The sequence below is a fragment of the Camelus dromedarius genome, chromosome 36 (genome assembly GCF_036321535.1).
Source record: "Camelus dromedarius isolate mCamDro1 chromosome 36, mCamDro1.pat, whole genome shotgun sequence".
Taxonomy (NCBI): Eukaryota; Metazoa; Chordata; class Mammalia; order Artiodactyla; family Camelidae; genus Camelus; species Camelus dromedarius.
Window position 1 is genome coordinate 9,199,647 of NC_087471.1, and position 15,773 is coordinate 9,215,419.

At 39.2% G+C, this 15,773-nt stretch overlaps 2 protein-coding genes across 3 annotated transcripts in view; one reads left to right on the plus strand and one right to left on the minus strand.

Annotated features, from left to right (window-relative positions):
• The window catches only part of FBXO16 (F-box protein 16), a 40,724-nt gene extending 36,156 nt beyond the window's left edge, over positions 1–4,568 (minus strand). The window contains exons 1-2 of one of the 2 annotated variants that reach the window (XM_031442154.2): positions 4,493–4,568; positions 2,525–2,724 (exon numbers count right to left, since the gene is read on the minus strand). The gene's annotated coding sequence lies outside the window, so the exon portion shown is untranslated. The remainder of the gene's footprint in view (positions 1–2,524; positions 2,725–4,492) is intronic. The other variant, XM_031442153.2, reaches the window with a different exon arrangement.
• Positions 4,569–5,899: 1,331 nt separating this feature from the next.
• The window catches only part of FZD3 (frizzled class receptor 3), a 56,273-nt gene continuing 46,399 nt past the window's right edge, over positions 5,900–15,773 (plus strand). Inside the window, exons 1-2 of the mRNA XM_031442152.2 lie at positions 5,900–6,030; positions 13,980–14,509. Of these exons, the coding sequence (XP_031298012.2) occupies positions 14,321–14,509 (189 nt within the window). The 5' untranslated portion in view covers positions 5,900–6,030; positions 13,980–14,320. The remainder of the gene's footprint in view (positions 6,031–13,979; positions 14,510–15,773) is intronic.

Below are 15,773 nucleotides of genomic sequence, written 5' to 3' on the forward strand. Positions count from 1 at the left end.
GATTCCCCCAAATGCTGGATCTGAAATTTTTAAGGCTTTTATTTGACATGTAATATTCTCTTTCAGGTTTAAGTTATAGCTAAAGATAAAGCCAATGTTTTAAAACCTCTGGGTTTTAAACAATAGCCAATATCTTCCTGCAGTTGCCTGCAGCCACCAGTCCACTGGAATAAGGGGGCTCAGATCAGCTGTCACATTCTTAGCTCCTAAGAGCTAAGGTGCAAAAGATATAAGAAATGATTTCATTATAGTACTATTAATAGGCAGCTATAAAAGTACATGTGAGCAGGCAAATTACAGACACAAGGCATCGTCACTGAGTCTAGATCTGCCCAGTTAAAAATTATATATTTCTTTTTTGTTACTGTTATTTATTTCCATTTGACTTTTCTTCTCTTTAGTCCAATTGTTTTTAATCTTGTTTTTTTGAGGGCCATAAAACTGAGAATAAAATGAAAGCCATGTATCTTCTCCCTAGAAAAATGCACATGAGCAAAAAATTTTGCTCACCCCAGGTAAAAAAACTCCTGCTGTAAACAAGAACTCTCTCTCCTCCCCGTTTGTTTAGGAAACAACTGACTGATTCCAGGCACAATTTCTGAATTAGGACAACGTAGCTTTTCTAGGGCCTCCTCAAGGCCCTGCACTGGTTGTTTTCTTCTTCCTGGTTCCTCAGAGCTAGAAATTATTCGAATTAGGCTTTCTTCAAATCAACCCGAGGAAAGCATGTTCTCAGGAGATGATCCTGGCCAGGAGAAACAGCCCTCTCACTAATAGTTCCTGAAGCAGACAAATGGAGGTGTCCTGCCCTGCCTTTCATCATTATCCTTTGACAGTTCTTTCCTCCTCCATCCAGTCCAGAAGATGGGCAATGTGCACATCTGTATACCCACAGAGGTTCGCAGTACGGACCACTCAGACATGTATATACAGCATATACAAAAACAACAACACAGAACAAGTTGTCTTCCCTCCTTCCACATATATAAAGCTTGCTGTTGCTTTTCTGTGACCTCTTTCCCCCTTAATGGCTGCCCTTGAATGTTCATCCTTAATTTTTCTTTGGATAAAAAGGAAGGAAAAAGGGCCGATGACCCTTGCCCCCAATGTGTGGTTCTAGCTCTACATTCAATGGCAAGGATGGGTCCCCTAGAAAAGTTCCAGAGGCTACACCCCTCCAATCCTATCTTGACGCCATTCTTCACACTGTCACTATTATCCAACTTTACTAAGGACCTATTAGGCCTGTATTAGAGGAACAAAGATAGGAGTCTTGGCTATAACAGCGTTTACAACCTGCTATTAGAGAGGTTTTTGTTTTGTTTTGACAAATAAAAGTGTATATATTTAAGGTGTACAATGTAATGTTTTAATATACATATACATTGTGAAATGAGTACTACAGTCAAACTATTAACATATCCATCACCTCCCACGGTAACTGTTTGTGTGTGCTGTGTGGTGAGGCCACTTGAGATCTACTGTCTTAGCAAAATTCAAGCATATGATACATTATTATTAAATATAGTCACCATGCTGTACAGTAGGTTTCTAGGACTTACTCATCTTATAACTGACAGTGTGTATCCTTTGGTCAATATCACCCCATTCCCCCTACCCTTGGCACCACCCTGCCCCAGCCTTTGGTAACCACCATTTTAATTAGGGAGTGTTGTTTTTTTTTTTAAAGACCAGTTAATCACATCATTTTTCAGATCAAAAACCTTCAGAGGCTTGATAATGGCTACAGAATATCCAGGCTCCTTAGCATGCAAATCTAGGTCCAGTATGAATTTACCTCCACCTACGTTTTCAGCCTCATCCTCCTTTGTCTCCCTTCATGCACCACCTTCCCAGACACACTGAACTTCATATCAGAGAACACAGTAAGAAACTCTGATGCTTCTTTGCCTACGTGGTTTTCTGACACGGCTCACTTGAATCCTACTCTCAGTAGTACATAACAGGTGCTCAATAAATATTTGTTAAATCAACTGAGGGAATGAATACAATAGTGGAGGGGAAGTGGTTTAAGGATTAAAACTAGCAGAAATGTACAGTAAAACTAAACATTAGGAATTGAGCACTGGGATTAGACTCAGGATAATAGGATTTTTATTTGGAGTTTACAGAGCAGAAGAGGATTGAATTTCTCTGCTAATACACAGCTCACCCATTGCACACTGCAGTACCATCAGAGAAGGAAATCAGGTATTATCAGGAAATAATTAGGGAACAGGGTATGTTTAGATTTAAATACGAACTCATCTATAATCAACTAGAAACAAAGAAAAACTGTAATAAATGCAAAGAGCTAGTGCTTGATAGGCACAGAAATAATCATTTGTTGGTCGTTAATTTCATAAATAGGAAGCATCTGGCACTTTAACTGCAGCTGAAACGGAGCAAGATGTACTAATTCCCAGGGGCACTGACAAGGCTTGTAAAAGGCCCAGGAGGAGCTGAGAGGAGAGCTCTCGAAAGAGAATCTCCATCCTTTTCATGCACTGCCCACTGTTCTCACCTCTTTTAGTTCGTCTTTCTCTTCAAGCCTCTAGCGCTGGTTGTTGCCATAGCTGCTGTGTCTTTGACTCTGTCTAGCCCCCACCCTTTCCAGTAGTCCAATCACCGTCTATAAATCTTTTCGCTGGCATCCGGGGTCTCTTAGGCAACAATGTGTGGCCTCTTGATTGGCCAGGAGATCCTGGAGGGCTGGCTCCAAAACTGGGCACAGGGATATAATGAAAAAGTGTCAACGCCAAGAGGGTAGGAGGGGCTGCAATCTCCCAATGTAAAGCTAGGACGAAGATGCAGCTAGTCCTGAAACAAGCAGCATCAAAAGCCCTCGTTCAAGACATGTTTGTGTTCCAAATCAGGCCAGCCTACTGAGCATGCCCAATTATATCGGTCTGGTCGCTCCAGGGCTCAGAGATTCCGTTTCTCCGGGTTTTAAGAGTAGCCAACAGGTAAAAGAAGGTTGGAGGAAAAAGAAGCCTCGACAGGTTTAATGAAAGAATAGCACCTGCAATGGGAAGAGGAAGGACGTGGGAAAACTGCCCAGCACACAAACTCGCAAATGCGTCCACGTGAATTTTAATTTAGTGGGTGAAAGAATTCAGGCCAATTGACAGATACATCAGGGAACCAGCAGATGGCATGCCTTCATAAGAATAACTCCAAATCTGGGAAATTTTACAACCCAGTCTGACTTAATTAATTACATTTCTGAAGCACCACCATGTAATGAGAGTCGGAGTGAGACTGCAAGAATTTCTTAAAAAGCACTCTAATGAGGAAGACTTGGAAAATGCTATGTAGAAATAACCACTGTAAGGACCACAGTGGTAACTGTTGCGATGGAACTAGAAACAAGTGCTAGAGAAAAAGAAAACATTCACAATTTCATAACGGAACTGCTTTGGTAAATGCAAAGTTCTTACGGGCATCAGCTAACCAAATTTTTTTTTTTAAAAAATGACTTTTCTCAATATCAAATGTTTCCTAAAATGGATAAAAATGTACTCTCCTCCAAATTACAAAATGCAAACCCTATGTTTGTATTGTTTCATAGTTTTGAAATAGTCAGCATTTGTATAGCTCCAATTTAGAAAGAAAATGAAAAGTGAAGCTCATAGAAGTTGTTGCTTTCCTGGAGTTAACAAAGGCACAGTAAGTGGCCAGACTGAAATTAGAACGCAGGTTGTCTGAACTCCAGCCTAGCAGTTTTTCCACACAATCAGGTTGTATGTAAATGAGTAAACAAAGGCTTTGGAGGTAGCAGAGGCCTGGGGGAGGTAGGAGATGCAATACTAAATTACCACGTATTACCAGTTAACATTTATGGTTTCAAAACGGGTTCATCCAGAAAGAGACCAGTTTTAACCACATACTGTGTGAGAGTGCTGTGTCTCTGTGAAGTTCCCGCTCATTAAAGACCTTCTATTGGTGGTTACAACATGGATTGAGACATGGGATAAAAGAGAGCACAGTACTTTATCCCTGTTGGATTTGAGTATTTTTATCCCTGAAAGTAAGGTCTCTTTCATCCATCCTCTCAACCTGCATCCTCCAGGCCTCCTCTTGTCCAGCCCTTCAGCAGTCTGACTGCTGATCCCCCAAGTCTCAATGACATCACTCACATTGTGTTCATGGTGAGCACACTGGCTCAGTGTCCTCCATAACTGAACATTACTTTTAAACGAAACATTTCAACCATAAAGAAAAGTTTAGAGACTTGCATAAGAAACATCCTTGTCTCCCCAGGGAGATTTTTTTTTTTTACGTTAACATTTTGTTTCACATGTAGTTCACAGTGGAAGCCCCTTTTGCAAGCTTCCGGGATCTCATTCCCCACCCTGCCTGCCTGGAGGCCACCACTGCTGTGAAATTAGTGAGTAGCCTTCTAGTCCACTTTTTATGCATGTATATATACATGTCTGACCTCATAAACAATATGGCTACGTGCTGTAAAGAGGTATCACAATTTACATACCTTGCAGTTTGCTTTTTTTACTCAGTGTTCTATTTCTGAGACGTGATCATGTTGATACATTCAGTGATCATTTCTACAGCATCCCTACCTCCGAATGTGAGCCAAGATATGTCCTACGCTGGACAGCTTTCACAGGCCTGTGTGTAAACTGCATAAAAATGCACCCAGCAGCACAGCTCTAGAGGATCCGCAGGTGCAAGGGATCTGCAAATACACAAAGCAGGTATGCACAGCTTTCACAGGCGCTCTTTGCCCTCTTGCTCACCCTCAGGAGAGGCAGTATTGGCTCCCCCAGACGCACTGACTTGCTAAGAATCAGCCTACGGATCAGTATTATTTTAAAAACAAAATTGTTATTGCACAAGTGCTTATTAACAAAATTGAAAATGTCACTTCATATCTCTTTTATAATGTGCTTGCCCAGAGCTCATCTTCTGGTGTTAAACTATATTGATGGCTATCTAAGCTCGATATTCAGTATTTATTTATCAGTTAAGGAGCACCGTTAAAAAAAAATACATGAAACATAAAACTTGCCATCTTAACCAAGGGTAACGGGTGTTAAGTACATTCACATTGTTGTGCGACAAAATCAGTTACTTTAAGTCCTGTGTGCTACCAGTCTAGGTGGAAAAGGGACCAAAAGACAGAGAAAGAAAAGTAGGTAAAACGATGTAGGCAAAAAGAACAGCTTTGTCATTGACTGAAACCAGACTCCACCATTAAAATGCTGTGTGACTTTGGGTAAGTCATTTCACCTTTCTGCGCCCTTCCGAGAGGTTGGGTTTAGATGATTTCTAAGAAGTCTTTCAGCTCCAAAAGTTCTTATATAGAAAAAGCGAGGAGAAACGCTTACTAAGGAGCAAAAGATGGGGAATGCCACCAATAACAAGCTTTACCCGCTCACTGAGGTGTTGGTGAAGAGGATACAAACTGTTCACGGGCCGGAATCCTGTCTGCTCGGTGGCTTCAACCTGGAGCTCTGCATAGGCCAGATGACTACCTCTACCTGCACCCAGTGCCACCCTCAGCACCTGGTGACCCGCCTCTTAACCACCTCCAGTCCCCAGGTCCCCAGGGGCACAGTGATTCTCAAAACAGGTTTTGAGGGGTCTTGCAATAATACCACCCCAGGCTTGGGTGAAGAGGCGTTGCGCTGTCTCAGCAGGGGAGGCTTTGCAAAGGGGGCTGCGCGCATTTAAGAAAAACGCTCCCAGAGCTCGGAACCGCTCCGCGGGGGGCAGGACAGCGCCAGACATCACCCGGGACGCGAGGAAGGGAACAACGAAGCGCGCGAAGCGGCGTCTCGCAGCTGGGCTCAAAATGGGAGCGCTCGGCCGAGCGGGTGCAGCGCGCCTGCGCCGTGCGTGCGCGCGCGCTCGCCTCCTGGGCCGCGCGCCCCGGCGCTCGCGAAAGCTCGCGGTCGCTCCGAGGCGCGCGCAGGCGGTCGTCGCTCGCTCCGTTTACCTACCTGAGGGACCCGCGGCCGCCCCCGGCCGACGCCGCAGCCCTCCGGGAGCCCAGCCCCGAGGTGTGAGGTGAGCCCCAGGGTGTGCAGCCCCCCGCCCGGCTCCGCGGGAAGAGGGTTCGGGGAGTGTGGGGACTGAGGAGGTGCCGCCGCGGCTGCCTGCTCTCTGCCTAACCCCGGGCGGAGGAGCCACCGGCAGCCCTGGCACCTCCTCCTCAGGGATCGTTATTCTCGTCGCGGCCAAAACAAAAGCCTTGGGCGCCGGGCTGTGGCGGGGTGTCTCGGGGCTTCTCGCGGTGGGCGGCGGGCCGACGGGGTGCGGGGGCGCCAAGTTCGGGGCTGGGGGCTGAGGCGGGCAGATGCCCGCAGACCTGATTAAGCCCCTCGGTCCCTAGCCCGCGCCGGGCAACCTGTGCGAGTGTGGCCCGCGCTCCCTCCCCGCCGCCCCCGGCCCAGCCCTTCGCAGGGGAGGGTGCCCGGCCGGAGCCCGCCGCGGGGGCGTGTGGCGCTGCCCGGCCGCCCGGAGCGGGGGTGGGGGACGCGGGCGCCGGCGGGGAGGACAATGCACTGAGCGCTGCGCGCCCGGCCGCCGGAGACCCGCGTCGGGGTTTCCCCGGGCCCGGGCGGGGTCCGAGCATCTGGCCGGCCTCCTGCTTCCAGCGCCCAAAAGTTGTCCCTTCCCTCCCATCAGTTCGCAAAGTCGGCTCCCTCCTGGATGCTTCCTCCGCTGCCCCCTTTGCGCTCGGTGTGTTTGCCTGGTTTACTGCGGGGTAATTCGTCGGTGGCCTCTGCAAGAAAGCTGCTGTTAAAATATTTCAAGCCATTTTAGCATCTCCCTAGAGGCTTTTGAAGAGTTAGGTGCTTCCTCTGTAAGAGAAAGAAAGAGGGGTTTTTCTTTTCATCCTTTTTTTCCTTCCTTCCTTCCTTTTTTTTTTTTTTTTAAACAACAGCAACAACAAAAGCGAATGCCACTAATTTAGACATGCGAGTCAACTTGAAGTTGAAAAATATCTACCCTATGAAGGAGGCCCGGTGTTTGGCCCAGAATTAAAATGAAATTTTGGATTTTGGTTCCCTCTCCTGAATTTAAACAGATGGAGCAGCAGAGCAGATCAGTAGCTACAGAAATAAATGCTGTATAAAAATATCCAAACAAGATCTTATTTTATAAAAGTAGTTTGGATAGACCTGTATTGTTTATTGATGGGAACTGGGTTACTTTGCCAAGCCAGTACCGCTAGAACAAGGAAACAAAAGACCTGACATTAAGGATGTTACCTCTCTCTTCAGCCTTCTTTTAGCCTTTAGTGGTGTGCTGACATTCAAAGAAATGGATAAATCCGTAGTTTTGTTATTAAGAAGCAGTTCCTCCTCAAGATAATGCTTTCCATCCGTACTTTTAAGCAAATCAATAGCATCTTTTTCCTCCAGGGGAAAAGCGTTTACTTGAACTACCAAACCACAACATAGAGGTAATAAGATAGGAAAGTGATGTAAAAGCTTAAGTGGGCAGGCTTGCAAGGATAGAGCTGAAGATAAAATATAATTGAGATGCAGCCGTTCTCTTACCGTGTTGCCTTTTATTTAGTGAAATAACATGTTTCTCTGCTACCCCCCAAATGCTTTGAAACTGTCAGGAAGGTAAGCAGGTAATTAGTAAAGCCTACCATCCTACTTTCTCTTTCCTCCTACTTCTGTTTTTTTCTCATCCACTAATACTCTCTACCTCCTCCTAAGTCTGTATGCCACATTAATAGAAGAAGAAAGGACTATAGGCTCTTTCATTCCTTTTTTTTTTTTTTTTTCATCTTAGCTACCATATTCCTTTGAGCTTTATTTTGTACTTTGAACATTTAGGTGGATTTTTCTGGGTTCCATGATTGAGATATTTAAAGTAGGGAGGATTGAAGGGAGTATAATAGTAAAGTGCACATTCTTTCTTTGGATAGTACAATGTGAAAACTTCATCATTGGGCAGAGGGAGGGAAGTTTTTAACTCACAGTAAGCTCTCTGTTTCCCACTTGACAGGAAAAATTATCTCTACCCAACTTAAATTTCTTATTAGTTTGTTAATAAAACAGATTTTATATTCAACTTATTCTGAGCATATTAGGTTGTTGATGTTAGGCTGCTTTCTTTAGGGGACAAGTGGTTGGAAACAGCTCTTACCATATTTTATAGGGGAAACAGTGTTGGCTCAAGTTTTTTTTTTAATCTCTTAAACTCTGTAGTCAAGGCTGCTTGAAGATGCAGCTGCCCACAAAAAGAGTAATAATGCAAATAAAAAGCATGGCTTTGAAATATATACAGGAGAAATTGTTCAGTATAAATTTGGGGAAAGATGTATAGCAGGGTCTTGAGGAAAGAAATGAAGGTTTTTAATGGTGGCATTTCCATAAAGGATAGGAAAAAATGTTTTTAAGATTAACAAGTCTTCATTGGCTAAGAATCAGCTTTAATTGACTATATTGCACTGAAAATGACAGCTCTCTGCTTTCCAGTTCATTATGCTGAGAACTATCAACAGTTTTGGTGGATCTGTGGAATGCACTGCGAATGAAGTTTGAGATAAATATAAGTAGGCTAGTGGACTTCAAAAAAAAAAAAAAAAAAGATCCTGGTCCAGAGGATTTTATCTCACTGAAATAATTTTATAGTTAAATCGTGCAAACCATACAACCGTGCTAAAGGGGGAAAAATCAGGGACTTGATTTTAGAGAATTTTCTGATGAGCAGATTTTAATTGAAAGGGAGGCCAGACTGGAATTCCAACCTGACTTTTTTTTTTTTAAAGTCCAGAGTCTGCCCATTTTTTAACTTTCCAGTTTTGTTTTCAGGTTGTTAGTTTTACAAGATCTTCTGCTTTCTCTAGTGTTAAAAGTAATATGCAACTTGTAAAATGGACTGCATTCTGATGCCTACCATTCATTTTAATTTTGAACTTAGGTGTATTTGTTTTTCCTGTTTTTTTGTTTTGTTTTTTCTTTTAAGCCCTATCTCTCAGCGCACTGGAAGACTAGGTTATCTGTTGTAATCAGTGGATGGCGAGATGGAGTCTAAAAATTAGATAGATGGAGTAGGAAAAGATCGGAAAAGAAGTACTCTGAGATTAATAGGAATCTAGGCCCTGTGAATTAAATACGAAGTTATACAAACTTTCTTTTAGCAACCAGGAGACAATATTTTGAGGATGAATTTATTTTTTAAATAATAAGATACAGAAAACAAAAGGCCAAAAACCACATGGGTTTTAGGAAAAGGAACCTAACACTTAGAGCAATGAGTATTCTCTGAATGTATATTTTGCTCTCTAACAAGACAATCACTTCCTTGAGAGAAGAAACTTTCTTAGAGGTAGTCATTGCTAATCCTTGTTTAATGCATCCTTGGAAAGCTCCTCTGAAAGAAGACAAAGAATATCCTTCCTGTTTCCACTGTAGCTTCTGTGTTTGAGGCAACCTTTAGATGGTATTTCAGAATTGGAAATGCAAAATGTTACCTACATTTTAGAGTGTCAAGAAAATTAAACTTAAACTGAAAATGATGAAACAGATCACTTTCTGTACAGAAAGTGTGAATTGAAGTAGAACTGCTGAACACAGTCGTTTGTTGCAGGACCCTCTTGACAAGCCATCAGGGCCGCTTCTGTCATTGTTTCTCCTGGGATTCAGCCTGCTTTCTTCTTCACATCTTGCCGTCTCCTGCTTTCCCCACCTGAGTCCTTTGGGACTGGCTTCACAGCCATCCTAGGAAGACAGTCTTCCAAGATTGCATCCCCTTTATTGCTGTTCTTCAGGACAAATACTCAGCTTATTTTATTTTAAGGGCTTTCACTGTTTATCATCAAAAGAAAACTGGTAACTGGAGAATATCAGATTCCTGATGTAACACATTGATAAAAATTAAAGTATAGATTTAAATATATCTAGTCCTTTTTGTTTTCTGATGGAATGGTAGCCAAGGAGCTTAATCTGAAATCAGTTTTCCACATGTCTTATATTGCTCTGTGGAGAAGTAAATGTGCCTCTTTTCTCACAGTTAGGGCGTGAATAACTGTTGCCATATCACTCATTTTTTTCTGGGTCCTGGCTCCTGAAGCTGATCACTCTAGTTATGTTAATCCAGCAGTTCCCTTTATTCAGCTGAGATTCTGCAGATTTCCATAATAAAAAATATATTATCAATAGGAATGCCAGAATGACTTGTCAACCTTTATTTAATGAGTTGCTATATTTTGGCAGTATCTCTTTGGATCCAGAATCTTCTCTATGTCCTGCTCTCTGGAACTTTAACTTACCAGTTTTTCCGTGGATGATTCTACCTTAGGAAAAAAATGACTGTTGCTATCCATACTCATATGATCCAGATTAGAAGCATATATTTCATTATGTTATTGAAAAACGATTTAGAATATATATCGAGGTTTTTTTTTTTTTTTTAACGTGTATTACATTCGATTCAGCTTTTAGGTGATCTGATTTTTTTCAGTATTGAGTATCAGTTTTTGACTCATGCTAAGTTGATCATCACCTTTTTGCTTTTCTTACTACCTACAGGAGGGCAATTTTGTGCCCTTTGGTTTGTTGCTTAATTAGCAGCCAATAAATCAGTGATTCAACTAGTAGTTTTTTCTTGTCAGCTAGTCAGCACACATTTATAGATTTAGCAGAGTTAATTATTCCATACACAAATAACATATGACAGATTTTTAAATAAAATCTTGGAGCATTTATATATTTTATTTTTAAACAATTGAAATGTTTTATTCTGTTCTATGTACATATAATTTTGACAAAAATGGTATATATGTGCCATTTTATAAACCATTTTTTAATTTTATTTTTTACTTATTATATTACTACTGTCTTACGTCAATTTATACAGATCCTGCCCATCATTTTTAGTGAGTATATAATATCTCATTATGCAGTGGTTGTACCATAGTTTAACCAGTTGTTTATTGGTAGACTTTTAGGTTGCCTCCAGTTTTTTATTTTATAAATAATGTCACAGTTACATTTTGGTTGTACATCTTGTGTACTTATATTTATTTCTTAGAATAAATTATAGAATAGACTTTGCTGGATCAAACTGTGCACAGTTAAAGGGCTTTTGATGTATGTAGCTGTTTTTTGAAATGCCGACTAGTTTACATTCCCACTAGTAATATTTAAAAGTGTTGGAATGTTGAAAATGCTCTTTTCCCTGCACCCTCCCTTATACTGTGTTCTGTCTTTATTATTTTGGCCATCTGATTGACAAAAATGTTATACATCAAGTTTGCATTTTTTAATTAGTGGTAAAGTTGAATATCTTTTCATGTGCTTGGTTTTTATTTGTATTTCTTTTGTAAATTTATGTCCTTTTCACGTTTTTCTATTAAAATATTATACTTTATCTGCTTAATGTATTACTTTTGCTAAGCACATAATTATATACAAATATCCTTTACTCTTTTCAGTTATTCTGTTTTAGGATAGCATTTCTCAAAAATATGACTTACAGCTCACTTAACAGTACCTGAGATAATTGTTAGAATGCATATCAATCTCCAGAGGTTCAGATTTCTTAGACCTAGAGGGGATCTATGAATCTGCTACACATTAAAAGTAGGGAACCTCTGATTTGGGGGAAATACATCTTTAAGATTTTGACTGTTCCTGTTTTCTTTTTGTCTTACTATATTCCAGTTTTTTCTATTTATTTTAATAATCATAAACTACAGTCTTGATGTATTAAAATTATTGTTCTACCCCAGCCTAACATAATAGATTTTACAAAAGCATTTTGATGTATGGAAATTTGGATGTCATAGTACATAAAGGAAAGCACTTTTATAAGATGGGGGGGTGGGAAACTTTGCTTGTGAATGAAGCAAAAGAAATAATTGAGAGATAATCAAGTAAAATAGAGTAAGCAGAAGTATAAGGGGGTTTTTCATCTAGTTTTAAAAACTCTATGAGGTATTGCTCAGTTTCTTCCTCAAGTTTTATATGGTAGTCTTCTCTGAACCATAAATTTGAAACCCATACTGCTTGAAAAATAGTCTAAATGAAATTTTTGAAATTATTATATACATATTCAATAGGGAGCAATGTTCCCTTTAATTTTTTTTAGTTGCAAGCAGATGATCATGCTGCATAAGCAGCAAACTACAAAGATGGAACTTATATGGATGTTTTAATACTGTAACCAGATAAAGCTTTCAGTGGTTATATGACATATTTAATGATATGCATAATTGTTATTGTGCTGCATGGTAGTTAAGCTTAAATATAAATGACTGTGTTTAATATCAGTTTTCTCTAGCCAGACATCACATTTCTGGGACCAGCTTGAAGGAGGAAAAAATATGGCAGGCCAAGAGCTTTTGCAAGTATTTCTGCTTTAGAGATTTCAGTATTAGAGAGATTAGACATTTGGGTCAGGGATTGCTTGTAACTTCAGTGTTCCTAACTCTAGAGGCCACAAACTTTCCTTTTCCCTCCCACTACTCAAGACCATATGCAAGAGGGTGAAATTGGGAAGATTCAGCCATTGCTTTACTTTCTCCAATTAGTTTTTTCTGCCTAGTAACTAAAGCTTGGGTTGCAGAGGTCTTAGTCATTGATAATCAGTGCACAAAGGACAGTTTCTTTCCATACTTGAGCCAAACCAGGTCCAGGTCTCAAGGTCTAAACTGTCATGGGCCCTAGTATATACCTAAGTTGTCCTATTAACCTGGGTCTCTGAGAATTTCTGAATCAGAATTTCTCATGTTTTCCTAATCTAGGCTCTCTCCTGCAAACAGAAATAGCCAATGTATATGAAACAAAATGAAATAAAAGCAAACTTAACATCATTATGAAACCAAATGAAAGTATGATAGCTTAGAATATGCTTTTTTCCTGCTAGTCCTGTCTTCCACTTCACCCACACCCTCCCAGCCCCAAATGACATAGATATTTTTGCCCCTGGAAAAGTCATGTCAAAGGATCATGTCAGAGATTCTGAAGCTTAGTGGGATCTATAATGGAATCATCCCTATTTGTGTTGTAATTTTCTGGGGATAATCTCTCTTTTCTGCAGTTTGGCTGTGTGTAATGAAACATTTTTTGATCAAATGTTTCTACATCTATGGTACTAAATTTTTACACTATCTAAAAAGATGGCATAATGTTGGGAAAATTTCCTGATAACTACTATTAGAATCTTCAATTTGCCAATTCAATATTGGTTGATAGAGGTAGTCTTTGTATCAACTGTAATTCAGCAATAAAACTACCTAATGTTTGATGTTGCTTTACCAGTTATAGAGTACTTTTACATGTATTATTTCATAAGTCACTCATACCATCTTTGACAGGAAGGTGCTATTTTCAGGAAGGAAAATTCTGAGTTCAGAGAAGTTTAAATGATTCAAACAGCTAGTAAGAGGCTTGAATCATATCTTGATTTATTTATATCACCTTTTTCACAGATAGCATCTGCCAAATCAGTTAATATAAAAATGCCTATTAGTGGTTAAAACACATATAATAAAATTCAAATTCAATAGCTCATAAGTATGGCAGATATTTAAATAATACAGGACAACAGCATAAACATTTTTCAAGATGGATCTTATGTCTTATGACAAATGAAAAATTGCCATCATAGGTGGGAAATTAAACTCTATGCTGTATAACCAACTGAGGGAGGAAAATTTGCCTTTAAGTGTTCTCTGTGAATTATCTTAATATATGTGTAGCATAAATGATAAAGTAGAAAAACTATACTGTATATTTATGAAATACCCATGTATTTTATCTTTTAGGTCAGTATAATATCTTATCAAGAATTATTTTTTAAATTTCTCTTTCTGATTGTTCATTGTTCGCGTATAGTTCATGATTAGTATATAGAAACACAGCTGATTTTTGTATATTGATTTTGTATCTTGCAACTTTACTGAGTTCATCAAAGATTTTACTATCAAGTTTATAATATTTTAAGAGGAAATGATTAATTTCCCCCTTTTTTTAAAAACTACTTTTCAGATATTTCAGTCAAAAGAAGAAATAACTCTTCTCCTAAGATGGAATCTGTTGTTTGGGAATGTGGTTGATCGACATGATATGTTGGCCGAATGTGCCCTATGTAATAAAATGAAAAGAAGAGACAAGATGATGTCACTTTGCCATATTGTGAAACCAAAAACAAATGCCTTTTGTGAGACCAAGCTAACAAGCCTCTGACGGTGCAAAGAGTATTTAACTGTTTGAAGAACTTAACAGTAAGATAGAAGAACTACTTTCAAGCTGAGACCTGCAGGTGTATAAAGATCTGAAATACCTACTGAGTAGGCCTGATCATCCGAATCTCATTCGATCCAGGAAGCATGGCTATGAGTTGGATCGTCTTCTATCTGTGGCCCTTGACTATGTTTGTGGCGCATATAGATGGGCACAGTCTGTTTTCTTGTGAACCTATTACCTTGAGGATGTGCCAAGATTTGCCTTATAATACTACCTTCATGCCTAATCTTTTGAATCATTATGACCAACAGACAGCGGCTTTAGCAATGGAGGTAAGACTTGATCTATTATTTGACATGTCTTAGAAAATGATTCTTGTATTGCCCTGTTAACCAGTCTAATGAATGTGTCTGATAAATAACAGGCAAAGAATATGTTACTTTTAACTACATCTTGTAAATTAAAAAGTTATATATTTAGGTTCAAGCTAACAGATTGAAGATTTCATATTTGGGGAATGTTACTCAACTTAGTTTTCAGACATTATACTTTTATAAAGAAACTTGAAACACTGGAACTTGGGAGATAATAGCCATTCAGAAGTTTAAAATTGTCTGAGTTATGATATGATTACATCTTTTCTGTCATTTGGCTGATAATAAAACTTTAAAGGGCAGAATATAATAATAATATTCATAATTCATTTATTAATATTGAAGGTAACGTGATTTTGAAAAGTCAGTTCTTTTGTTTAACCTTTAGGCTGGTGGAATATTTGAATTTTCTTAAATAGTTAAAATACTTTCTTGGTGTTAGCATGTTCACATCATTTTAAGAACAATAACGCCTAAGCAATGAAAAAGGTTTTGTTCTGTTAATTATTTGTTCTTGGCCTCTCAGGACTTTATGAAAATTTGTTGCCTTGCTTGAATTTTTCTAATGATAATTCTTTAGGCACTTTTTAATGATTATACTATGACAAATTAATGGATATAGTTAATAATAGGTTTAAATAAGTATGTATGTGTTTCTGTAGTGGTTTTCGAACTGTAGACAAAGATACGTTTACTCAAAAAGAACTAGGAGGCAGTAACCTGGCAAAAAAAGAAGCAAAGGCTTTGTCAAAAAAAAAAAAAAGCAGCAGCAGCAGCAGCAAAGGCTTTGGAGTTGAACAAACCTGGGTTTGAATTCTAGCTCTACCACTTTATAACTGTATTACTTTGGGCAAATTATGTAAACTTTCTTACTATAATTTCTTTGCTTGTAAAATAGTGAATAATCATACAAGGTTTTGTAAAGTACAAAACAAAATGTATATCAAGTACCTGGCAGAGTACTATTATAGTAAGTACTCTAAAAGTGATAGCTTTTACCATTTGCCCATATTCTCATATTAATGTGGCTATGTAATACATAGAATTTAACAGAGAATGTTTTGTACTTTAGTCTTTAATCCATTGTTGCAGTGCTTTTAGCAAATTGAAGACTACATGTTTTGGAATTCTTAGTCTTACAGTAAAATTCAAAGGTTCATTACCTCCAAGTAGACTAACATAAATCTGGGAAAATTTGTAGGAAGATTATTATTCATAGATT